Raw genomic sequence first — 26,893 nt, 5'->3', positions numbered from 1 at the left:
TACACTGTCCCATCAAACACTCCCAGGGCAGGTACAGCACGGGTTAGATAGAGAGTAAAGCTCCCTCTACACAGTCCCATCAAACACTCCCAGGGCAGGTACAGCACGGGTTAGATACAGAGTAAAGCTCCCTCTACACTGTCCCATCAAACACTCCCTGGGCAGGTACAGCACGGGTTAGATACAGAATCACAGAAACCCCACAGTGCAGATAGAGGCCATTTTGGCCCATCGAGCCTGCACCGACACATACCCCACCCGATCCCCGTAACCCCCACACCAACACATATCCCACCCTATCCCTGTAACCCCACGTATTTAATCCCCCTAACACTAAGGGTCAATTTATCATAGCCAATCAACCTAACCCGCACATCTTTGGACTGTGGGAGGAAACCGGAGCACCCGGAGAAAACGCACGCAAACACAGGGAGAATGTGCAAACTCCACACAGACAGTCACCCGAGGCTGGATTCGAACCCGGGTCCCTGGCGCTGTGAGGCAACAGTGTTAACCACTATGCCACCGTGCTGCCCTGATACTGAGTAAAGCTCCCTCTACACTGTCCCATCAAACACTCGCAGGGCAGGTACAGCACGGGTTAGATATAGAGTATCATCGAAACATGTTTTGTCTGGTTTATTCAGCCCTGTTACCTGACATTTATTCTTGGCTGCATAATATGTGTCCGCTTCTGAGGAGACCATGAAGCATTCCCCATCAATCCGGATATCGCAGGTGTGGAACGGAAACTCCAGCTTTTCTGGGAAGGAAAAGCCAGACATGAATTAACAATTAAAAGTAAAATTTTGCAGAGCTATGGGGAAAGAGCAGGACTAATTGGATAGCTCTTTCAAAGAGCTGCACAGGCACGGCGGGCCGAAAGGCCTCCTTCTCTGCTGTATGATTCTATCATATGATCAGGCATCATGGATTCCCACAGAACGTTCCGGGGTGAAAATTCTAGCACACATAGGACAGGTCCGAGAGGCTTGTGAAAATGGATTGTAATGGGATGCATCCTAGGATGCTGAGGGAAGTAATGGTGGAAATTGCGGAGGTACTGTCCATAATATTCCAATCCTCATTAGATACGGGGGTGGTGCCAGAGGACTGGAGAATTGCAAATGTTACACCCTTGTTCAACAAAGGGTGTAATGTTAAACCCAGCAACTACAGACCAGTCAGTTTACCACTCTCTGGGTGAAGAAATTCCTCCTCATCTCAGTCCTAAATGGCTTACCCCTTATCCTTAGACTGTGACCCCTGGTTCTGAACTCCCCCGCCATCGGGAATATCCTTCCTGCATCTAGTTTGCCTAGTCCTGTTAGAATTTTATAAGTTTTAATGAGATCCCCTCTCATTCTTCTAAACTCTAGCGAATACAAGCCCAATCGACCCAATCTCTCTTCATATGTCATTCCTGCCATCCCAGGTATCAGTCTGGTGAATCTTCGCTGCACTCCCTCCATGGCAAGAACATCCTTCCTCAGATAAGGCGACCAAAACTGCACACAATACTCAAGGTGTGGTCTCACCAAGGCCCTGTACAACTGCAGCAAGATATCCTTGCTCCTGTACTCGAATCCTCTCACTATGCAGGCCAACATACCATTTGCCTTCTTAACCGCCTGCTGCACCTGCATGCTTACCTTCAGCGACTGGTGCACAAGGACACAGGTGTCGTTGCACTTCCCCTTTTCCCAATCTATTGCCGTTCAGATAATAATCTGCCTTCCTGTTTTTGCCACCAAAGTGGATAACCTTGCATTTATCCACATTATACTGCATCTGCCCAATCACCCAACCTGTCCAAATCATACTGGAGTTTCTCTGCATCCTCCTCACAGCACACAAGCCCAGCCAGCTTTGTGTCATCTGCAAACTTGGAGATATTACATCTAGTTCCCTCGTCTGGATCATTAATATATATTGTGAATAACTGGGGTCCTAGCACCGATCCCTGCGGTACCCTACTAGTCACTGCCTGTCACTCAGAAAAAGACGCGTTCATTCCAACTCTTTACTTCCTGTCTGCCAACCAGTTCTCTGTCCAAGTCAGTACCTTACCCCCAATCCCATGTGCCTTAACTTTGCACACTAATCTCTTATGTGGGACCTTATCGAAAGCCTTCTGAAAGTCCAAATGCACCACATCCACTGGTTCTCCCTTATCTATTCTACATCCTCCAAAAATTCCAGTAGATTAGTCATGGATGATTTACCTTTTGTAAATCCATGTTGACTTTGTCCGATCCTGTCACTGTTTTCCAAGTGCTCTGCTATTACATCTTTTATAATGGACTCTAGCATTTTCCCCACTACCGATGTCAGGCTTACCGGTCTATAATTCCCCATTTTCTCTCTACCGCCTTTTTTAAATAGTGGGGTTACATTAGCTACCCTCCAATCCATGGGGACTGTTCCAGAGTCTATAGAATTTTGGAAGATGACCAGCAATGCATCTACTATTTCTAGGGCCACTTCCTTAAGTACCCTAGGATGTAGATTATCAGGCCCTGGGGATTTATTGGCCTTCAATCCCGTCAATTTCCCTAACACCATTTCCCTACAAATACTGATTTCATTCAGTTCCTCCCTCTCATTAGACCCTATGTTCCCTGACATCTCTGAGAGGTTATTTGTGTCCTCCTTTGTGAAGACAGAAACAAAGTATGTATTTAATTGGTCTGCCATTTCTTGTTCCCCATTATAAATTCTCCTGATTCTGACTGTAAGGGACCTACGCTTGACTTCACCAATCTTTTTCTCTTCACATATCTAGAGAAGCTTTTACAGTCAGTTTTTATGTTCCCTGAAAGCTTACTCTCATACTCTATTTTCCCCCTCTTAATTAATCCCTTTGTCCTCCTTTGCTCAATCCTAAACTGCTCCCAATCCTCAGGTTTGCTGTTTTTCTGGCCAATTTATATGTCCTCTCCTTGGATCTTATGCTATCCCTAATTTCCCTTGTTAGCCACAGTTGAGTCACCTTTTTTGTTTTATTTTTATGCCAAACAGGGATGAACAAATTCTGTAGTTCATCCATGCGATCTTTAAATGTTTGCCATTGCCTATCCACCGTCAACCCTTTAAGTAACATTCCCCAATCCATCCTAGCCAACTCGCGCCTCATACCATCGTAGTTTCCTTTATTTAAATTCAGGACCCTAGTCTCTGAGTCAACTACTGCACTCTCCATCCCAATGAAGAATTCTATCATATTATGATCGCTCCTCCCCAAGGGGCCTCGCACAACAAGATTGCTAATTAATCCTTTCTCATTACATAATACCCAGTCTAAGATGGCCTGCTCTCTAGTTGGTTCCTCGACATATTGGTCCAGGAAACCATCCCGTATATACTCTAGGAATTCCTCCTCCACAGTATTGTTACTAATTTGGTTAGCCCAATCTATATGTAGATTAAAGTCACCCATGATAACTGCTGTGCCCTTATTGCACGCGTCTCTAATTTCCCGTTTAATGCCATCCCCAACCTCAGTATTACTGTTTGGGGGTCTGTATACAACTCCCACTAACGTTTTCTGCCCCTGGGGTATTTCTCAGCTCTACCCATACAGATTCCACATCATCAGAGCTAATATCCTTCCTTACTATTGTGTTAATCTCTTCTTTAACCAGCAATGCTACGCCACCTCATTTACCTTTTTGCCTGTCTTTCCTGAATATTGCATACCCCTGGATGTTGAATTCCCAGCCTTGGTCACCCTGGAGCCATGTCTCCATAATCCCAATTATATCATATCCGTTTACATCTATTTGCGCAGCTAATTCATCCACCTTATTACGAATGCTCCTCGCATTAAGACACAAAGCCTTCAAGCTTGTTTTTTTAACACTCTTAGACCTTTTAGAATTATTAATTACTGTGGCCATGTTTGATTTACACCCTTGATTTCTCTGACTGCCACTTTTGCTTTTCTCCTTCCTGTCTTTTGCTTCTATCCTTGCTTCCCTTTCCTCTGTCTCCCTGCACAGGTTCCCAACCCCCTGCCATTTTAGTTTAAACCCTCCCCAACAGCACCAGCAAACACTCCCCCTAGGACATCGGTCCTGCTTCCACCCAGGTGCAAACCGTCCAGTTTGTACTGGTCCCAACTCCCCCAGAACCGGTTCCAATGTCCCAGGAATTTGAATCCCTCCCCCTTGCACCATTCCTCTAGCCATATATTCATTTGAAATATACTTCTATTTCTACTCTGACTAGCACTTGGCACTGGTAGCAATCCTGAGATTACTACCTTTGAAGTCCTATTTTTTAATTTACCTCCTAACTCCCAATATTCAGCTTTTAGGGCCTCATCCCGGTTTTTACCTATATCATTGGTACCTATGTGCACCACAACAACTGGCTGTTCACCCTCCCCCTCCAGAATGCTCTGCAGCCGCTCAGAGATATCCTTGGCCCTTGCACCAGGGAGGCAACACACCATCCTGGAGTCTCGTTTGTGGCTACAGAAACGTCTATCCATTCCCCTTACAATAGAATCCCCTATCACTATAGCTCTCCCGCTCTTTTTCCTCCCGTCCTGTGCAGCAGAACCACCCATGGTGCCAGGAAGATGGCTGCTGCTGCCTTTCCCTGATAAGCCATCTCCCTCAACAATATCCAAAGCGGTATATCTGTTTGAGAGGGGGGTGGCCACAGGGGACCCCTGCACTACCTACTAGAGTAGTGGTGAACGGTTATTTTTCGGACTGGAGGAAGGTATACAGTGGTGTTCCCCAGGGATCGGTACTAGGACCACTGCTTTTCTTGATATATATTAATGACTTGGACTTGGGTGTACAGGGCATAATTTCAAAATTTGCAGATGACACAAAACTTGGAAGTGTAGAAACAGTGAGGAGGATAGTGATAGACTTCAGGAAGACATAGACAGGCTGGTGGAATGGGTGAACACGTGGCAGATGAAATTTAAAGCAGAAAAGTGCGAAGTGATACATTTTGGTAGGAAGAACAAGAGCCAATATAAACTAAATGGTACAATTCTAAAGGGGGTGCATGAACAGAGAGACCTGGGGGTATATGTGCACAAATCGTTGAAGGTGGCAGGGCAGGCTGAGAAAGCGGTTAAAAAAGCATACGGGATCCTGGGCTTCATAAATCGAGGCATAGAGCAGGATTTTAACTCAGGTGCAGGCTGGGGTCGTGTTATCCGCATTTCGTGTTATCCACCCGAATCTAAATGGATGTGGGAGATTGATGCAATTTTAACTTAATTGTCCAACTGATTTCCAACGTGTGGGAACCCTTGGCAAATGGGTTTTTCCTGACTGAAAGTCGCCTCCGATGACGTAAGAGGAAAATTCTGCACAAATAATCACAAGGGTAGTCACTTGGGTGCAATTTTGTGTTTACTGTAAAAATGCCATCACGTCGTAATTGTACATAAAAATTCTGATGCCAAATGTTGCAGTTGTGGCGTCTGTCATTTCGCTATTGGAACTTCCACATTGAGGCCTTAGGAATACTTGCAACTATCAGTATGGTGGTCAGAGTGATAGGAATCCTCTGGTTCTTGGCCATTGTCAATGCTCTGGTAAGAAGCTGCGAGGCAAAAGTGTTTGATTGACTAGGCTAAGCAAATCTGGCCAGGGTGAGTGCGTTCCTTGCATCCCGGGCAGCAATGTTCTCGCGTGTTGCTGCTGGTTGATGGGTCTCTGCAGGATGTTCGTTTTCACTCTCCTCCTCCTCCTCCTCATCTGAGGAGGAAATGTGAGGAGCCACTTGGTCCTCAGGAATCTGCAAGCCACGACGCTGTGCCATGTTGTGAAGTGCACAGCAAACCACGACCATTCTGGAGACCCTGGCTGCTGAGTACTGCAGGGCTCCACCTGATCTATCCAGGCATCTGAAGCGCATCTTCAGCAAACCGATGGTTTGCTCGATTATGGCTCTGGTGGACATGTGGCTGGAGTTGTAGCTCTCCTCAGCTTCGTTGGACGGTCTCCTCAACGGCGTCATTAGCCACGTCTTCAGGGGATAGCCCTTGTCTCCAAGTAGCCATCCGTTAAGTTGGTCTGGCGGACTGAATAGCGGAGGCACATTAGACTGGCGCAGTATGAAGGAGTCATGGCAACTGCCAGGGTACTTGGCACAAACATGCAAAATTTCCTTCTTGTGGTCACACACCAGCTGAACATTAAGGGAGTGGAAGCCCTTGTGGTTGGCAAAAATACCTGGATTGCGATGGGGTGCCTTAAGGGCCACATGTGTGCAGTCAACGACACCCTGCACCCTTGGAAAGCCTGCTAGATGAGCTAATCCAACCGCTCGCGCCGTGACACTTGCTAGATCCTTGGTGAAATGGATGTGATTGTGCGCGAGGGCAAAGAGGGCATCGGTTACCTGCGTGATGCAAGTGTGTGCGGCCGCCTGGGAGTTGCCGCTGATGTCTGCTGCTGATCCCTGGAATGAGCCTGAGGCAAAAAAGTTGAGTGCAGTGGTGACTTTGATGGCCACTGGTAATGCTTGTCCACCTGGTCCTCTGGGCAGCAGGTCTTGCTGTAGCATTGTGCAGATGTCAGTCACTACCTCTCGTGAAAGTCGGAGCCGCCTTTGGCACTGCTGCTCAGACATGTTGAGATAGGTGACACTGCATCTGTAGACCCTGTTTGGGGGTTATCTCCTGCGCTGACGGGCTTCCATGCGCTGGCCCCTTCTGGCCTGTGCAGCTTCAGGTGGGTGAGCAGCAGCCTGGTGCTCCTGTTGCTGCTGTTGCTGGTGCTGCTGTTGTTCCTGGTTCTGCTGGTGCCGCGGCTGGTGCTCGAGCTCCTCTAATGCCCAGATGCGAAGGAAATAGATGGCTCCCATGCTTCTGGTATATGCCTGAGTTGAGGAAGCGCTGAGTGAAGGTGGCGAGAGGGGTTTCCCAGGAGGTCACACTGGAGATGGGTGTCAGGCGCCAACCTTCCACAGATGTGGTTAAGTCTTCTAAAAGTTGCCCCAGACCTGAGACCACTAAGTCCTGCTACCTGCAAAAGATGGCTGATCAAATCTCCTCTTTAATGGTTGACCTGCAGTTGACAGTCAACAATCCAATAGTGCTCCCGCCAGATTTCACCATCGTGTTTCCCACCAGGCGTGTTTCACGTGGGAAAAGGGTTACAATCGCAAGGGCCTTTTAAAATAGGATTATAGAGGCCATTTAGTGCTTGTTAAGGGCCTTAACGACCAGTCCCGCCTGTTGGAGGCGGGACGGAGTCGGGACCATCAGACACGCCTGAGTTAAAATTGCTCGGAGTTGGGAACCAGGCCGGGGGGGGTCCCACGCGTCAGTTTTTGCGATTTTAACCCCCCACACGCCTCCAATCCCGCCTCCACGGCTCAATGAAAATCCTGCCCATAGAGTACAAATGCAAGGAAGTTATGATGAACTGGTTCAGCCTCAACTGGAGTATTGTGTCCAATTCTGGGCACCGCACTTTAGGAAGGATGTGAAGGCTTTAGAGAGGGTGCAGAAAAGATTTACAAGAATGGTTCCAGGAATGAGGGACTTCAGTTACGTGGATAGACTGGAGAAGCTGGGTGACATAAGAAAACTATTAGGCACTTGGCCTGAGTATTAAACAAAGCTTTAATCAACTGTTTTTCAACATGGAGATCTAATTGTGTCTTTCACTAGTTCCTGTTAAAGAATGTCCTGCACAAGCTGGGCCCACGCCCGAGTATTTATACTCTCCCTGGACAGCGCCACCAGCAGGCCGCCTAGTATTATTACATAAGTCATTTTCACATGAATGACAAGATTCATGTCACTGGGGTTGTTCTCCTTGGAGCAGAGAAGACTGAGAGGAGATTTGATAGAGGTGTTCAAAATCATGAGGGGTCTGGACAGAGTAGATAGAGAGAAACTGTTCCCATTGGTGGAAGGGTCGAGAACCAGAGGACACAGATTTAAGGTGATTGGCAAAAGAACCAAAGACGACATGAGGAAAAACTTTTTTATGCAGCGAGTGGTTAGGATCTGGAATGCACTGCCTGAAAGGATGGTGGAGGCAGACTCAATCGTGGATTTCAGAAGGGAATTGGATAAGTACCTGAAGGAAAAAAATTTGCGGGGCTACGGGGAAAGGGAGGCGGAGTGGGACTAGCTGAAGTGCTTTTGCAGCGAGCCGGCATGGGCTCGATGGGCCGAATGGCCTCCTTCTGTGCTGTAACCATTCTAATGATTCTAATTGCTACCAGGAAATATTACATAAACAGAAATCATAAATTGGCAACTATTTCTTAACTGCCTCCACTGTATGGTTCCTATATCCGAATAACTTTCACTTTAACTTCTGTCCAGTTAAACTTTCTCTTTCTCAAATGGGGTTACAGCTCGCATTACCCATTAGTGAGACTAACTGGTTGCTCTTTCAAAGAGGCAGCACAGGCACGACTGGCTGAACGTCCTCTATCTTGCGTATCCACGAGTTTCAACGCTCTATCGTTGACGGTCGTGCTTTCAGCCTTCTATGCCCTACACTCTGGAATTCTCTCCCTAAACTTCTCCGCCTCTCTCTCTTCCTTTAAGACGCTCCTTAAAACGTGCCTCTTTGACCACACTTTTGGTCATCTGTCCTAGTATCTCTTTATGTGACTCGGTGTCAAATTTTGTCTGATAACGCTCCTGTGAAGCGCCTTGGAACGTTTTACTGCATTAAAGGCGCTGTATATAAATACAAGTTGTTGCTGGTTGCTGCATAGTTTTATGATACCCTAATTGCTAAAGTTGCATTCAATCATTTACCAACCAGTTACAAATTAAAATTGTCTGAAACACTTTGCACAGCTAATGGACAGTCAACAGCGCGGAAAACAGATTGTGAACAGAAAACGATTTAAACATTCACTGCACAGGGTGGGCTGTACCATTGCCTGCCACTAGATGGAGCCATCGCTCTCCGAGAGCCTCCAGTGGCAACAGTCTGGTACTGCAACAGAATGGCAGGATCGTTAGGGATCGGTTAAGGATTTACCAGATTGTGTGGAAACTGCACACCTTTGACCCCAGATTATAGGAAGCTCTCTTTTTCATTGAGTATTTGGTACTTATCCTCATGTCAGGTGCCTGTACAGCTTCTTTTTGAATGAGGTCAATCACACTGACTCTGGCTGCACTGTGCTCCAAATATCCTTAATTCTCCAGTCTCTATTGGGGATTCTTAGTGTTGTAATCATATTGTACAGTTTAAATAATCGTCTTACGGGCTTCCATCAGGAAAATGATGACATTGGGCCCCTGGTTCCCAAAGCTCTCCATCACTGGGGGGTTTTCCTCGCCTCACCTCTGGGTCTGTTGTAGACTAACTGATCGAGATCGATAGCTGTGATTCGACAACAATCGTTCTTACAGGCGACTACCAGGATGGTAGAAGGCGAACCGGATGGAACGTGCTCTTTTTCAGTCTAGAAATTTCTATATCCCTATCATTTTAAACAATGACAACAGGTCCAGTTATGAGTTCAGTCTCCCCTCCCCCCCAACCCCCGCCGAATTTTGATTTTTAAGTCCCATCATCCATTTAATTTCATCCTTCCAGGATAACACACACTTTCATTGAATGAATGCACTGAGCAGAATAAAGGGCAGCAGTACTGAGGCCTGTGGACAAGAAGTTCAAATGGGGAGTCAGGAACTAGAATCGCGTCCTGGTAACATAAGCAAGTGCCTTTCTGCAGTGACTAAGAACTTGGGTGCACCATGTTTGTAACACACTATGACTGACTGGTCGGTTGATTTTAATTTTAAGCCAGAGAAGCAGAGAAATCCTTTTGGGACCCAACCCTAACCTCTAAGCCTAATCGTAACTCCTAATCTGAACCCCTAATCCTAACCCTTAAACCATACCTTAAACCTAACCTTAACACTAACCCCAACCCCTAAACCTAACCCCTTAGCCTAACCTTAATTCCTAACCTTAACCTTTAATCCTACCCCTAAACCTAACCTTAACTCTTAATCCTGAACCTATCGCCTAAGCATAACCTTAATACTTAACCCTAACCCTAATTGTAACCCTACCCCATAGCCTAACCTTAACTCTTAATCCTAACCATAGCTCCTAACCCAAGCCTAACCTTAACTCTTAACCCTAACCTCTAATCCTAACCCTAGCTTTGAGTAGCTGTGACATGCTAAAGGTGAACCTATCTGTGCACACTTGTTGACTGACAGGTGTTTGTCACTCACAAGCCACTCTGCAACAATCACTGTTCCTTCACCCTGTGCCACTCACCCCCACAGATAGCACCACCAAATCCCACGTCACACATGCAGGAGCACTCTTCATCTCTGTACCTCCCGTGAATACACTGCATACTGCACCTGACTGGGAGAAAAGACAAGCATCATCACAAAGAGAGACATACATAACATCTCAATGACCCAACAGCAAAATACTGCGGATGCTGGAAATCTGAAACAACAGAAAATGCTGGAAACTCTCAGCAGGCCAGGCAGCATCTGTGGAGAGAGAAACAGAGTTAACGTTTCAGGTCGATGACCCTTCATCAGAACTGGAAAAAGTTGGAGATGTAACAGGTTTTAAGCAAGTGTAGGGGCAGGGATGGGCGGGGGATGGTAGGAGAGGAAGGAACTTAAGGCCCAGTCGGTGCCAGGATTGAACTCAGGAGAGATCTAATGTTGCCATGGGGATGGCAGAATCAACAGCTGCCGCCTGAAAAATGGGGGGGTTATAGTCTGAAATTGTTGAACTTAATGTTGAGTCCAGAAGGCTGTAAAGTGCCTAATCGAAAGATGAGGTGCTGTTCCTCGAGTTTACGTTGAGCTTCACTGGAACAATGCAAGAGGCCGAGGACAGAGAGGTCAGAGTGGGAGTGGAGCGGAAAATTAAAGTGACAGGCGACCGGAAGCTCGGGTCACCCTTACAGACTGAACGGAGGTGTTCCGCAAAGCGGTCACCCAATCTGCGTTTGGTCTCCCCAATGTAGAGACCACATCGAGAGCAGTGAATGCAGTATACTAGATTGCAACAAGGACAAGTAAATCACTGTTTCACCTAGAAGGAGTGTTTGGGGCCCTGGACAGTGGGAAGGGAGGAGGTAAAAGGGCAGGTGTTGCATCTCCTGCGCTTGCACGGGAAGGTGCCGTGGGGAGGGGAGGGGCTGTTGGGGGTGATTGTGGAGGCTGAACGGCAACTCTCCGACACCTCCTCCTACCTCCCCCTGGACCATGATCCCACTACCAAGCATCAAGCCACTGTTTCCAAGACTGTCGCTGACCTCATCTCCTCTGGAGATCGTCCCTCCATGTCTGTCAACCTCATAGCTCCCCAAACCCCGCACAGCCCGCTTCTACCTCCTTCCCAAGATCCACAAACAGGACTGCTCTGGTAGACCCATCATTTCAGCCTGTTCTTGCCCCACGGAACTTATTTCTTCCTATCTCAACTATTTTTTTTCCCCTTGTCCAGTCTCTTCCCACCTACATTCGTGACTCTTCCGACATTCTCCGCCACTTTAACAGTTTCCAGTTTCCTGGCCCCAACCGCCTCCTTTTCACTATGGATGTCCAATCCCTCTACACCTCCATCCCCCACCAGGATGGCCTGAGGGCGCTCCGCTTCTTCCTTGATCAGAGGCCCAACCAGTCCCCATCCACCACCACCCTCCTCCGCCTGGCTGAACTTGTTCTCACATTGAACAACTTCTCCTTTGACTCCACTCACTTCCTCCAAATTAAAGGTGTTGCTATGGGAACCCGCATGGGTCCTAGCTATGCCTGCCTTTTCGTGGGATATGTGGAACACTCTTTGTTCCAGTCCTACTCAGGTCCCCTCCCTCACCTCTTTTTCCGGTACATTGATGACTGTATCGGTGCCGTTTCCTGCTCTCGCCCTGAACTAGACAATTTCATTCACTTTGCCTCCAATTTCCACCCTTCCCTCACCTTCACATGGTCCATCTCCGACTCTTCCCTTCCCTTCCTCGACTTCTCTGTCTCCATCTCTGTGGATAGGTTATCGACCAATATTCACTACAAGCCCACTGACTCCCACAGCTACCTGGACTACACTTCCTCCCACCCCGCTTCCTGTAAGGACTCTATTCCATTCTCCCAGTTTCTCCGTCTCCGCCGCGTCTGCTCTGACGATGCCACCTTCCATACCAGTGCTTCCGACATGTCTTCCATTTTCCTCAACCGAGGATTCCCCTCTACCGTGGTTGACACGGCCCTTGACCGTGTCCGTTCTATCTCCCGCACTTCTGCTCTCACCCCTGCCCCTCCCTCCCAGAACCACGATAGGGTTCCCCTTGTCCTCACCTTTCACCCCACCAGCCTCCACATTCAACGGATCATCCTCCGCCATTTCCGCCACCTCCAAAGTGATCCCACCACCAAACGCATCTTCCCCTCCTCTCCCCTTTCAGCATTCCGAAGGGACCACTCCCTCCACGACACCCTTGTCCACTCCTCAATCACCCCCAACATCCTCTCCCCATGGCACCGTTCTGTGCAAGCGCAGGAGATGCAACACCTGCCCTTTTACCTCCTCCCTTCCCACTGTCCAGGGCCCCAAATACTCCTTCCAGGTGAAACAGCGATTTACTTGTACTTCTCACAATTTAGTATACTGTATTCACTGCTCACGATGTGGTCTCCTCTACATTGGGGAGACCAAATGCAGATTGGGTGACCACTTTGCCGAACACCTCCGTTCAGTCCGTAAGGGTGACCCCGAGCTTCCGGTCGCCTGTCACGTTAATTCTCCGCTCCACTCCCACTCTGATCTCTCTGTCCTCGGCCTCTTACACTGTTCCAGTGAAGCTCAATGTAAGCTCGATAAACAGCACCTCATCTTTCGATTAGGCACTTTACAGCCTTCTGGACTCAACATCGAGTTCAACAATTTCAGACCATAACCCCATTTTTTCAGGCGGCAGCTGTTGATGATTCTGCCGTCCCCATTTGCAACATTAGATCTCTCCTGAGTTCAATCCTAACACAGACTGTGCCTTAAGTTCCTTCCTCTCTTCCCCCTCCCTTTCCCTGCACCTGCTCAAAACCTGTTACATCTCCAACTTTTCCAATTATGAGGAAGGGTCACCGGCCTGAAACATTAATGTTTCTCTCTCCACGGATGCAGCCTGGCCTGCTGAGTGTTTCCAGCATTTTCTTTTGTTATCTCAATGACCCAACCTGTTCCCGTTCACTTGTGGTACAGAACCCTAACCATTGTGTAGAATGCCAATAGATCAAACTCCTTCCCATTGAATCTTATTGTTCAGAATTCCAATCAATAGACTAAACATCCCTATTCATCGCCATCATGGCTCAGTGGGTAGCGCTCTTGCCACTGAGTCAGAAGATTGTGGATTCAAGTCTCACTCCAGAGATATGAGCATAAAATCTAGGCTGACACTCCCAGCGCAGTACTGAGCGAGCGCTGCACTGTCGGAGGTGCTGTCTTTCGGATGAGATGTTAGTTAAACCGAGGCCATGTCTGCTCTTTCAGTTGGACACAAATGTTTCCACGACGCTATTCAAAGAAGAGCTGGATATTTCTCCCCGGTGTCCTGGCCAATACTTATCCCTAAACCAGCATCACTAAAACAGATGATCTGGTCATTATCACATTGCTGTTTGTGGGAGCTTGCTGTGCGCAAATTGGCTGCTGTGGTTCCTACATTACAACAGTGACTACAATTCAAAAAAAGTGCTTTGGGACGTCCTGAGGTTGTGAAAGATGATGTATAGATGCAAATCTTTTTTTTAAAGGTGACGTAAAGCAGTAAGATGCTCCACAGTCTGAGGAGGTGAATGGGTCCCTCTTTCTCATTCCTTGTACATACCTTGGCAATATCTTCCGGTGAATCCGGGTAAGCACTCGCATCGACACGAGCTCATGTTCAGCAGGCCTCTGTTCCCGCAGCTCATCCGGCACGGGTTTCTGGGGACCTCTGGAAGGAAAGAAAGACTTGTATTTATACAACCTCAGCGTGTCCCAAACAGCTTCACATCCAATGAAGTACTTTTGAAGCGTAGTCACTGTTGTAATGTAGGAAATACTTTAGTCAATTTGCACACAGCAAGATCCCACAAATAGAAATCTGATAATGAGCAGGTCATCTGTTTTAGTGATGTTGGCTGATGGTTAAATACTGGCCAGGACACCGGGGAGAACTCCCCTGCTCATTCGAAAGACGGCACCTCCGACAGTGCAGCACTCCCTCAGCACTGCACTGGAGCGTCAGCCTAGCTTTATGTGCTCAAGTCTCTGGATCGAGGCTTGAATCCACAACCTTCTGACTCAGAGACGAAAGTGCTACCCACGGAGCCACGGCTAACACTTAAGACATGTAAGAAAACAGATCACAAGAGAGGTCTGAGAAAAGATGAGGTAAAGACTCCCGGACAGATGTTTCTCTGGTGTTATGCTGGGGACTGGGGGGGCGGGGGGGGGGGTTTACTGGGGTTGGTGGGGTGGAAAATCGGGCACAGAGCTCTTCCGCCCTTTCTCCGCGGTCCGCCACTGGAACAGCTCTAATTAATCGAATACACTCGGAACATGTGGTTGTTTCCAAGCTTAAAAATGCTACATTAAAAATGAAAGACCAGGGAGTAACAGATGAAGACTTTACGTCTGAGGAGTGTTGGGTGAAGACTAACCTACAAATTACTGTTGATGACAGTAAGGAACAAACACTTAGGCTGGAATTTTCCGGAGTGGTAGCGGGCGCGATCGGTGGCGGGTCGGGTGGGAAAGTTGTTATTTTTGACAGCGGGTCGGGAACCCGCTGTCATCTCTCCACGCGTCTTTCCCCCAGGCGCGTCTGTCATCGAGGAGCCGATTCAACCGGCAGAGGCGGGCGACCTAACTGAAATTATTAACAGGTAGTTTACAGGCATTTAAGAGCCTTTTCCCCCCTACATTTGAAATTTCCCTGCATGGCCACAGGATTCACGCAGCTCGAGAACCACGCCTGTCAACCTGAGGCGGGAGTTCCGTGGCCATTGCTCCAGCTGATTCATTGACAGCATCAAATGTTCAGTGAAAGCTCCCGCCTGACAGATGATCAACATCCTCAGGCAGAAGCTGCTGCTCAGTCCATTTCCAGCACAGATTCTGCAGGCTGCAAGTCTTTCCAGTAAAATCTCCATCCAGTCTCACCTCATTGAAGGAACTCTCTCACCATTGACAGATCGCTTCTGTCATCTGTACTTCATCCGCCATCTATTCCATCAACATGGGTGCCATTTATACTGTCTCACCTTGGTCCTCACAATCTGACTATGATCAGCCCCAACACCAGGCACACCAGCAGCACCAACAACAGCACCAACCTTCTCCGCAATCACCTGATGCTGCACAGGACAGAGGGCATCAGCACCCGAGCACATTGCTGCCCGGGAGGCCAGAGATGGTCTCATCGTGGCATAGTGGTTAGCACTGTTGCCTCACAGCGCCAGGGACCCGGGTTCGAATCTGGCCTCGGGCGACTGTCTGTGTGGGGTTTGCACATTCTCCCCGTGTTTGCATGGGTTTCCTCCGGGTGCTCCGGTTTCCTCCCACAGTCCAAAGATGTGCGGGTTAGGTTGATTGGCTATGATAAAATTGACCCTTAGTGTTAGGGGGATTAAATACGTGGGGTTACGGGGATAGGGTGGGATATGTGTTGGTGTAGGGGTTACGGGGATCGGGTGGGATATGTGTCGGTGCAGGCTCGATGGGCCGAAATGGCCTCTATCTGCACTGTGGGGTTTCTGTGATTCTGTGTACACCCTGGCAGCCACATGATGCGCCAGGTTGGCACCATCCCACGCCAACACCATAAAGCATCCCTACAATGTCCAAGCCATTCCTTTCACACTGACCACCATTGCAGGGGTACCGTTATGTCTCACCATTCACTGCAACTCACTAAGCCACTTCCAAAGGTGCACACAAATCTGTCCAAGACCGGAAAGTGTTGAAAATAAAGGGCTAGATTTTCAGTTTAGGCAGTTTTGGGGCGCTAGCTTTAGCGCCCGCCCGAAGTTAGCGCCCGCCCCAAAGTAGCGCCCCGTTGCCGGGAATTCAGTGGCTTCGCCCTAAGAGGTTGGTGGAGCGCTAAAAGAGGCGTTCCACTACTCTCTTTAGGCGCTAAGCCGGCGGTCCAGAGGGATAGCGCCCAGGCGGGGCGCAGCACGGGTGCGGTCATTTTTGCACTGACAGCAGACCCCGTGGTGCCGACCAGCTCTTAAAGGGGGAAGGGACGAATTAGTCTGCTGCCACGCCCTGCACACTGCAGCCTTGCAAAGAGGCCTCAACACTACTGCTCAGCCCCAGGGAGTCATGGCAACGCCAGAGAAGGCCCGTCAGCGTGCCCTGCGCTTCTCAGAGGGTGATCTGGACATCATGCTCACAGCTCTGGAGGTGAGGCGCAAGATCTTGTTTCCAGACAGTGGGAGGAATCCAACCCACCACGACTACACCAAAGCCTGGAAGCAGATCGCCCAGAGGGTGACATTCACCGGCGAGGCCCCCAGGACCCACACACAATGCCGTAAGAAGTACAACGATCTGACCAGGATTGTGAGGGTGAGTAGCCTTTCCAGTCTCCTCCTCATTCTTGCATGTACACCTGACATGATGGGCAAAGGGACCTGAAAGTCCTTTTGGCCAGCCCTCAGCCAGCAGCATTGGGACAGTCATGAGCATCAAATGGCCATTCGGCACTCTACACTTTGGCCAAGCTATTCCACCATGGGAGGCAGTGCACACTACATCAGGGCTTCACTCTGTCCAAGCTATTCCACCATGGGAGGCAGTGCACACTACATCAGGGCTTCACTCTGTCCAAGCTATTCCACCATGGGAGGCAGTGCACACTACATCAGGGCTTCACTCTGTCCAAGCTATTCCACCATGGGAGGCAGTGCACACTACATCAGGGCTTCACTCTGTCCAAGCTATTCCACCATGGGAGGCAGTGCACACTACATCAGGGCTTCACTGCGCCCTTACAGCCCGTCCTTTCTCTTGCAGGCTAAAGTAGCGTTTAATCGCCAGGCCCGTGCCAGGGGTGGCCGCGCCAAGCTGCAGAAGCTCACTCGGCTGGAGGAGCGCGTGTGTGTGCTCATGGGAGCCCGTGTGATTGTCCCCACAGCGTGCGGTGTATCCGACCCTCCACTGCCCGGCAATGGTAAGGACCTCGCCTTTTGGCCCTCTCGCGTCGCACTGGCCCATCCGAGCTACCTCCTTTGCCACTGTCCCACCAATGCGCTGAATCCCACCAGTCCTAACTCCCTCGCTGACGCCGTCTCCTCACTCTGAAGCTACTCTTGTGCATTCCTGCTTTCAGCTGGTGACGACCAGGACCCTGAGGCTGCCAGTGACAGCACCTCCGACCAGGAGGAGGAGGAGGAGCAAGCCGGACCTTCGGGGGAACAGTCACGTCCCGCAGGAGAGGAGTAAATGCTTGACACCTCCTCACTGGACGAGTGCCTGGAGGAACTGTCGCAGGGCAATGCAGCTTCTGGGACCAGTGGCGTCCAGCCACCCAGCAGCCGTGCGCGTGGCCCGCGGCCTTCCCCCCAAAGGGGGGAAGGATCAGAGGGGAGTGCTGCTGCTCGGCACACTCGCCGTCACCAACGCGGCAAGGGTCCCCTAGTTCGGCCCCCTCCTCCCCAGCGGGAGAGTCGCGACTCCAGTCCGGACACCTTCACTTCGGAGGAGGTGCGGAAGCTCGATCAGATGGCCGACGACTCGGACCGGCGCCACACGGAGCTCATGAGCGTGGTGGGGCGCATGCCTGAGGCCATCGAGTCGCTGGCGACCAGTGTGCGCAAGTTCGGGGCAGCAACTGCCGCGACTGGCCGCATGCTAACTGATGCCGTCAAGACCCTGGCGGATGTGATGCGCGCGCACACCAGGACCACAGGGCCACTCACTGCTGCCACACGCGCTGTCTCAGGCAGGCATCGCCAGGGCAGGCGCCGCGCTGGACCATCCCAGCAAGCCGGCCGTCGGCTGATTGCTGCGGATCCTGCAGTGCGGGCCCGGCCGAGTGCCACCGCGCCACAGCACCAGCCAGCGCATCCCAGACGCCAGCTGGCCCACATTGCGCCATCCGTCGCCGCCATTCCCCCTCTGGGGCGTCAAGGGCAAGCGGCTGCAGCTGATGGTGGCCAGGCTCAGGTGCGCCACTCAGGAGACGGCCCCTCGAGGCCCAAACGCCGTGTAGGCCGCCCCCCAGCGGCATCTGGCGGAAGGGCATCTGAGCCTCAGGCGCCTTCCCCCAGCCTCGCAGCAGCCACTGGGCAGAGCTTGCGAAGGAGCAGCAGGCAGGGCAGGGGAGGCAAAATGCTGGCCAAGGTCTCGCCCTCGCGGGCCACTCAGTAGAGGGTGTGGCCAGCTTTCCTTTAATATGGCGGTGGCCATCTTTATTTTGCCCATGGTTGTGCTTTTGGAGGGCTTTTTTTTTGCGTTAGGCCGACGTTGAGGCCCGGTTTCAATAAAAGTGGAGTGGCTCCTCCCCAGTTTGTGGGAGTGAGTCGTTTGTTGGGCTTTTTGTGGGGCCCGTTTATTGTTTTTGGGGATTCATGTGGGAAGGGCTTTTCATTTTTGTGTAATAAAAAATTATCTTTATTCATGCAGTCTCCATGGTTGTTCTTCTTAGTGTTTGTTGGCTTCGCCGGCTGAGGGCTTGCGGAGCGGCTGCATTCATCTTCCCTCATGGCCCCTGGCCATTCCCTGACAGGGGGCTTAGAAGTACCGTGTAATAAGGTGGCGTCGTGCGGCCCTTGGCCCTGGTCGCTCCCTCCTGGGAACGTACTCCTGCTCCTGCTCCTCCTCCTCCTCCTCCTCCTCATGCTCCTCCTGCTCCTCCTCCTGAGGTGCTGGTCCAACGTCAGGTGGCAGTGCCTGAGTCCTGCGGATAGCCAGGTTGTGTAGCATGCAGCAAACCACCACAAATTGGGAGACCCGGTCCGGCGAATACTGGAGAGCTCCTCCGGAGCGATCAAGGCAGCGGAACCGCTGCTTGAGGACCCCAATAGTTAGCTCGATGATGTTGCGGGTGGTTTGATGGCTCTCGTTGTAGGCCTCTTCAGCAGCGGTCCTGGGCGCGCGGAGCGGGGTCATGAGCCAGGTGCACAAAGGATAGCCTTTGTCCCCGAGTAGCCATCCTCTTGGGGGAGGCTGTGCCTGGAACATGTCATGCACAGTACTCTGCCGCAGGATAAAGGCATCGTGGCTGCTGCCTGGGAAGCTGGCATTGACTGCCATGATGCGCTGCTTGTGGTCACAGACCAGCTGCACATTCAGAGAATGGTAGCCCTTCCTGTTGCGATACTGCTCGCCATGCTCCAGAGGGGCCCGCAAAGCCACATGCGTACAGTCAATGGCGCCCTGCACCAAGGGGAATTCCCCGAGTCTGGAAAATCCCAATGCGCGCTGATGCTGGCTCTCCAGGGCCATGGGGAAGGAGATGAATTGGCTTCTCCTTCTGAACAGTGCTTCGGTCACCTGGCGGATGCAGCGATGCGCGCCGTACTGGGAGATGTTTGCTATGTCCCCAGCAGCGTATTGGAAGGAGCCGGTGGCATAGAAGTTCAATGCCACTGTCACCTTCACTTCCACCGACAGAGACGTCCTGCACCTGAGCTTTGGCCGCAGATCTCGGCGAAGCAGGTGGCAGATCTCTGCAATCACCCCCTTTCGGAATCGGAGCCTTTTAACACATCGCGCGGCACTCATGTTTAGGTAGGAGCGCTGCTGGCGGTATAGCCTGACTGGGTAAGGCCTACGTGGCCGACGCCTGTAGCCCCCTCTGCCTCTAGCCAGGGCTGCCCCTCTCACAATGCGTCTGCGAGCCCTACGGACATGGAGCTGCAGCTCCGCGTTGGCACCCCATGCAACCCCCATCAAATCCTGGCAAACACTCTAATTTCCAAATGGCCACTTGCAGCGCTGTTGCCTGAGTCCAAAAATACCTGGCTCTTGCTGCTTGAAACCAGTTAGCTATCCTCCTTGTTGTGTCTCCAGAAATGCGTTGCACAAGACTGTTTTCTGAAAAAAGGATGGCCTTTATACTGGAGAGGACGTTCCCTTTAATTAGCGCCCCCCGGGGCCCGCGCTGGTTGTGTTGCGTTCCTTTTTCCAAACGCTCCGGCCGCCCGCCGCACAATGGGGCGGTCCGACTGAAGTTTGCAATCGGGGCGGCCAAAGGGCGTTGCACGAGGATGTGACGTCATTTTCTGCGCGCGCATCCGGGCGGGCGCTAAACTTTGCGCCGGCGCTAACGGGCAACTTAATTTGGGGCGGGGCGCAAACTGCGCTGCGCCCGGGCGCTACACGCATAGCGCCCGGAAATCACTTCTCTTAAGGCGCTAACTGCTGGCGCAAGCAACTGAAAATCTAGCCCAAAGACTTTTATGTTTGACAGTGTTGAGATACCGCGGCAAACGTGGGAGTCGAGACCAGAGTTGATGGAACACAATTACTTTAATTTACATCATGGCAAGAGAGCTTGAAAAGCCCGCGCAACCACTTAAATACTCCCCAGACAGGAAGTGCTCCCGGCAGCCTGTCCCTGTGGGAAACAAGTTGCCGGAGGAATGGGCCCCCGGCTGGGGGCGGCTGCTGCCGGCAGTGCGCCTGCGTGAACTGTCCGTGCCGCCGTGAGCGGATTATGTCCAATGGTGGCGTGTCGCCACAGAGCTCCCCCCAGAATTCGCTTAGGAGGAGTGGACGAGTCGTGACGGTGGTCTAATGGTTCTGCCAGAGCGGCTCTGAGTGGCCGCCGGTCTAGTTGGTGGGACCGGGCGGTTCGCCACCGGCTGTGCTGGCTTACTGGCGGGACGGCCTCTAGTTGGAGGTCGGGCCACGGGGACCTGTTCCCCTGGTTCTGTGTGTGCTGGTTTGAGTCGGTCGATGGAGACTGTTTCGACCCTGTCGCCGAGTCGCAGCTTGAAGACCTTGTCCCCGGTTTGTAGTACCTCGTACGGTCCGTCGTACGGGGGTCGCAGGGGTCCGCGGTGCGCGTCGTGTCGCACGAAGACGAAGCGTGCCTGCTGTAAGTTTGGCGGGACGTGAGGTGCGAGTTCGCCGTGTCGGTTGACCGGAAGTGGGGCGAACTGTTGAGCGGAAGAGAAAGAGTTGAGCTGCTGCTGTTCGGCCGACCAAGGCATGGTAGCCTCCGGGAGGAATTCGCCTGGTACGCGCAGCGGTTGTCCGTAGACTACCTCCGCTGCTGAGGACTGGAGGTCTTCCTTGACCGCGGTGCGTAGGCCTAGTAGCACCCACGGTAGGCGGTCAGTCCAGGTACTGTCCTGCAGGCTGGCGCGGAGTGAGGCCTTGAGTGACCTGTGGAAGCGTTCACACAGCCCGTTGGCCTGCGGGTGGTACGCTGTGGTTCGGTGGAGCGTCACCCCGAGGTTGCGTGCTGTGGCCGTCCAGAGTTCGGAGGTGAACTGGGCACCTCTGTCGGAGGTTATGTCGGCCGGTACGCCGAACCTCGCGACCCAGGTGTTAACGAATGCCCTGGCGATGTCGGCTGTGGTGGTGGAGGTCAGCGGCACTGCCTCAGGCCAGCGTGTGTAGCGGTCGACCATCGTGAGGAGATAAGTTTGGCCTTGCGATGGCGGCAGAGGACCGACGATGTCGACGTGTACGTGGTCGAAGCGGCGGCTGGGTACCTCGAAGTCTCCCAGGGGTGCTTTTGTGTGCAGCTGTACCTTAGCCCGTTGGCAGGCGAGGCAGGAGGTGGCCCAAGTCTGAACATCTTTGCTGAGGCCACGCCAGACGAAGCGCTGGGAGAGGAGTTTGACGGATGCGCGGGAACCCGGATGGGAGAGCCCGTGGAGCGCGTCGAAGATGCGGCGGCGCCAGGTTGCAGGGACCGCCGGCCTGGGTTGGCCGAGTGAGACGTCGCAAGTGACTGCCGTGGCTTCGGGCCCGTGCGCGACCTTGGCTAGGCGTAGCCCTGGCAGGCTGGTAGCCGCCGAGAGGAGGTCTGGGTCCGTGAGCTGGGCCGCTGCTAGTTGCGCGTAGTCGACCGCTAGGTGATTCGCGCAGATGGCGGGACGGGGAAGGCAGTCGGCGACAACGTTGTCTCTACCAGAGACGTGCTGGATGTCCGTGGTAAACTCGGACATGGCCGCGAGCTGGCGTTGCTGCCTAGCGGACCAGGGTTCGGTGTGCTTGGTCATCACGTATGTGAGCGGCTTGTGGTCCACGTACGTGGTAAAGGGGTGGCCCTCCAGGAGGAACCTGAAATGGCGGACCGACAGGTGGAGCGCGAGGAGCTCGCGGTCGAAAGTAGAGTATTTGACCTCCGGGGGGCGCAGTTGGCGGCTGTAGAAGGCCAGTGGCTGCCACGCGCCATTGACCCACTGCTCGAACACGGCTCCAACCGCATGGTCGGAGGCGTCGGTGGTGAGCGCAACCCGGGCATCGGCCCTCGGGTGCGCGAGCAGGGTGGCGTCGGCGAGCGCGTTTTTGGTGGCATCGAAGGCAGCTGACGTGTCAGTGGTCCAGGCTACGGCCATCTTGCCGGATTTACCTCGGAGGGAGACGTATAGGGGCTTCATGAGGGCTGCAGCTCTGGGGATGAACCTGTTGTAGAAGTTCACCATCCCGAGGAACTCCTGGAGGCCCTTGATGGTTTTGGGGCGGGGGAATTACTGGACGGCCTGCACCTTGTTCGGCAGGGGTGATGTGGTGGCCGAGAAAATCGATCTCAGCTAGGCCGAATTGGCATTTCGCCGGGCTGAGGATGAGCCCGTGTTGGGCTAGGCGCCCGAACAGGATGCGAAGGTGTTCGAGGTGTTCCTGTTTGGAGGAGCTGGCCACGAGAATGTCGTCTAGATAGACGAATAGGAAGTTCAGGTCCCGGAGGACTGAGTCCATAAGGCGCTGGAAAGCCTGGGCTGCATTCTTGAGGCCGAAGGGCATCCTCAGGAACTCGAACAGGCCGAATGGGGTGATGACGGCCGTTTTGGGGATGTCCGCGGGGTGTACGGGGACTTGGTGGTAACCGCGCACCAGGTCGACCTTGGAGAAGACGGTTCGTCCGGCCAGTCGGGCCGAGAAGTCCTGGATGTGCGGCACCGGGTATCGGTCGGGGGTGGTGGCGTCGTTGAGGGGGCGGTAGTCCCCGCAGGGGCGCCAGCCTCCGCCGGGCTTGGGGGCGATGTGGAGCGGCAGATGATGCCGAGTTGCTCCATGGTGGTGAACTCGGCCCGCGCGATTTTCAGCTTGGCCGGGTTGAGTCTGTGGGCATGGGCAGAGACCGGGGGGCCGGTGGTGGGGATATAGTGCTCCACACCGTGTTTGGCGGCTTTGGCCGAAAAGGTCGGGTTAGTGAAGGCGGGAAACTCGGCTAGTAGTGCCGAGTAGTCGTCCGTGGCTCTGGCGAGGCAGTAGATCGTCAGGCCGGCCGAACGGGCCGGGGTGAATGCGCCAGGGATGGGGGCCATAGTGTTGATGTCGACGAGGTGGTGCCTCGGAATGTCGACAAGGAGGCCGTGGGCACGTAGGAAGTCGGCGCCGATGAGTGGGCCGAGGACCTTGGCTCTGAGGAACTCCCAGCGGTAGCGGCGGCCTGCGAGGTCGAGCGTGACCATGCGGGTGCCGTATGTGCGGATGTCAGGGCCATTGGCTGCGGCCAGCGTGATACCCCGTGCGCCGCGTTGGATTTCGAGGGCGGAGGCGGGGGTGATGCTGTGCTGGGCTCCTGTGTCGCACAGGAATCGGCGGTTGGTGCTGTCGTCGGTGACGTACAGTAGGGGCCCCTATTGCCCCGCGGCCATCGTGGGGGCCGGTGCGGGGGGGGGTTTGAAAGTGCACGGTGGCGTGCAGCGTTGGGCCCTAGTGCCAAAACGGGTGTGGTAGTAGCAGTGACCCGGAGTGGAAGGGCGGTCGGGCCTAGTGGGCCGGGGGGACCGCGTGGTCGTTGCCGTGAGGTCGGGCGCGACGTCGCGGGCGGTCTGCGCGGAGAGCAGCCGGTCGGCCTTTTCGGCTATCTCATTCAGGTCCGTGGAGCCAGACTCCACAATGAGCGGGCGGATGCTGGCGGGGAGCTGCCGAATGAAAAGCATGCGAAAGAGGGCGCCGGGGTTTTTGTCGTCCGAGAGGGACAGCATGTGGGAAAGCAGGTCTGATGGTGAAGCGTCACCAAGGCCTGGGAGGTCAAGGAGTTGGCAGTTGCGCTGGTAAGAGGACGCCTGAAATTTTTTAAGAAGCGCGGCCTTCAGATGTTCGTACTTGCCTTCCTCTGGTGGATCCTGCAGCGCTGCCCAAACCTTGGGGACTGTGGCGTAGGTGAGAGAGGCGACGAGGTAGTCGTACTTCGTGGCGTCGACTGTGATGCTTCTCAGCCGGAATCTGGACTCGGCTTGAATGAACCAGGCCTCGGCCAGGTTCTCCCAAAAGTCCGGTAGTTTAACCGTGACGGCGTTTGTATCCGCCATGCTAGCTTAGGATTCGTCCTGAGCGTCGGGGTCACCAGTGTTGAGATACCGCGGCAAACGTGGGAGTCGAGACCAGAGTTGATGGAACACAACTGCTTTAATTTACATCATGGCAAAAAGAGAGCTTGAAAAGCCCGCGCAACCACTTAAATACTCCCCAGACAGGAAGTGCTCCCGGCAGCCTGTCCCTGCGGGAAACAAGTTGCCGGAGGAAAGGGCCCCCGGCTGGGGGGCGGCTGCTGCCGGCAGTGCGCCTGCGTGAACTGTCCGTGCCGCCGTGAGCGGATTATGTCTAATGGTGGCGTGTCGCCACAACAGCACATTAACAGAAACTTTACATGAACATTGGATAAAACACCCAAGTGCCTACCCTTGTGTGTTGTTAGTTGGTATGATTGCATTAGGATGAGAGTGAGTGGTGGCTAGTGAGATGGGGAAGTGATAATGTAGAGAGAGAGAGAGAGGGATGGGTGGAGGTGCAAGGTATGTTGGTGTGAGTAAGGATGTGCGGGAGTAGGGTAGGGAAGGCAGAGTGATGGGGATGTGATGAGAGGCACAGCAAGATGCAGTTGAGTGTGGCTTTGTACTAACGTTTCCTGATCATTGAAATGTTTGCGGCACTGCACCCAGGTCCTCCTGAACACATCCCCGCTTGTGACCTCCTCTGCAATCTGCAACCAGGCTGTCTTGGTCTCCTGGGGAGGTCTCTTCCGCCCATCGGAAGGGAAGAGGACCTCCCTGCGTGCTCTGACTCCCTCCATAAACATATGGAGGTAGTCATGGGAGAACCTGGGTGCAGCCCTCTGCCTCTGTGCAGTCATTGTCAGTGTTTGCAGCACTCCAATGCTGTAGTACACTGACAGCACTATGTTAGATTAAACTTTGAATCTAATGTGGCCGTGGCTCCTTTAAAGATCCTGGCTGAAAACGCGTCATGAATAGCGTCACCAGACCCACTCCATCTCATTAGGCCGGGTAACACACTGGATGGGTTTAATAGGCCCCATTAAGGAAAGTTCATTTTCAACAGCGGGGTGGAGCCAGCAGCGGGGTCGCGACCCTCCACGGACACCGCCCGCACCGGACCCGCCCAGGTAGGCAAAATTCTGGCCATGATTTTTAACATTCCTTCGCTAATTTTTTTAAATTATTCGTTCATGGGATGTGGGCATCGCTGGCAAGGCCAGCATTTATTGCCCATCCCTAATTGCCCTTGAGAAGGTGGTGGTGAGCCGCCTTCTTGAACCGCTGCAGTCCGTGTGGTGAAGGTACTCCCACAGTGCTGTTAGGGAGGGAGTTCCAGGATTTTGACCCAGCGACGATGAAGGAACGGCAATAATACTTCCAAGTCAGGATGGTGTGTGACTTGGAGGGGAACTTGGAGGTGGTGGTGTTCCCATGCGCCTGCTGCCCTTGTCCTTCTAGGTGGAAGAGGTCGCGGGTTTGGAAGGTGCTGTCGAAGAAGCCTTGGCGAGTTGCTGCAGTGCATCTTGTAGATGGTACACACTGCAGCCACGGTACGCCGGTGGTGGAGGGAGTGAATGTTTAAGGTGGTGGATGGGGTGCCAATCAAGCGGACTGCTTTGAACTGGATGGTGTTGAGTTTCTTGAGTGTTGTTGGAGCTGCACTCATCCAGGCAAGTGGAGAATATTCCATCGCACTCCTTACTTGTGCCTTGTAGATGGTGGAAAGGCTTTGGGGAGTCAAGAAGTGAGCCACTCACTGGAGAATACCCAGCCTCTGACCTGCTCCAACATTTCTCCAAATATTTGGAATGTACAGGAAACTTTGTGTTATCCGGAGGCTAACTGTCCAGAATGCTCGAGCCACCGGCAAAAATCAGGAGCCGTTTTCGTTAGGTTTTTTTTCTTCTCGTTGCTTTTTTCCTCAACAGTCAAGCTCTGCAAGGTCTGCTGAAGCTGTTGCTAAGCTACAGAGACGCTACAGAGACGCTTGGACTGTTTAGAAGTAAGCAACAGGGTTTGTTGACAGATACGGAGCTCAAAAGCTTCCGTATCTTTCAACATTAGCGCTGGAGTGTCCGGCAGTTTTGAGGGAACGGCAACAGCTCGGTCCCGTCAGTGCCGGATAGCACAAAGTTTCCTGTATTGGCTTAAATGTTGAGTTCTGAAGACATCATCCAGGTAGCCAGGAAGAGATATTGAATCTGGCTCAGACAAAAAGTCTGTAATAGTGACAGACTTGTAATGATAGAGCTTATCCCAGTCTGAGGTTTGTAATCACAGAATCTTTGACAATGAGGTTTGCAACAGCAGAACCTGTGGACGGCATGGTATATAACAGGTTAACTGTGTCACTGCAAGTACTCACCACACAGACCCCCGTGGTGGTCCCAGGATTTAAAACAGCCCGACATGCGGGAGGTGCAGAGAGAGCATGAAGCACCTTCCTTATAAGGAATGATTGTTCTTCCATTGATTTCCCAATTTCCACTGAAAAAC

At 52.6% G+C, this 26,893-nt stretch overlaps 1 protein-coding gene across 1 annotated transcript in view; it reads right to left on the bottom strand.

The window, feature by feature from the left end:
• The window catches only part of LOC147109574 (C-type lectin domain family 18 member A-like), a 116,004-nt gene that overhangs the window by 44,584 nt on the left and 44,527 nt on the right, over window positions 1-26,893 (bottom strand). Inside the window, exons 5-8 of the mRNA XM_086003630.1 lie at window positions 26,763-26,884; window positions 13,828-13,935; window positions 10,251-10,343; window positions 657-763 (exon numbers count right to left, since the gene is read on the bottom strand). Coding sequence (XP_085859756.1) covers window positions 657-763; window positions 10,251-10,343; window positions 13,828-13,935; window positions 26,763-26,884 — 430 coding nt within the window. The remainder of the gene's footprint in view (window positions 1-656; window positions 764-10,250; window positions 10,344-13,827; window positions 13,936-26,762; window positions 26,885-26,893) is intronic.

Source organism: Somniosus microcephalus, chromosome 12 (genome assembly GCF_052327205.1).
Source record: "Somniosus microcephalus isolate GS21.2 chromosome 12, FLI_Smic_1.0, whole genome shotgun sequence".
NCBI classification, from domain to species: Eukaryota; Metazoa; Chordata; class Chondrichthyes; order Squaliformes; family Somniosidae; genus Somniosus; species Somniosus microcephalus.
This window is presented reverse-complemented; position numbering and strand designations above follow the sequence as displayed.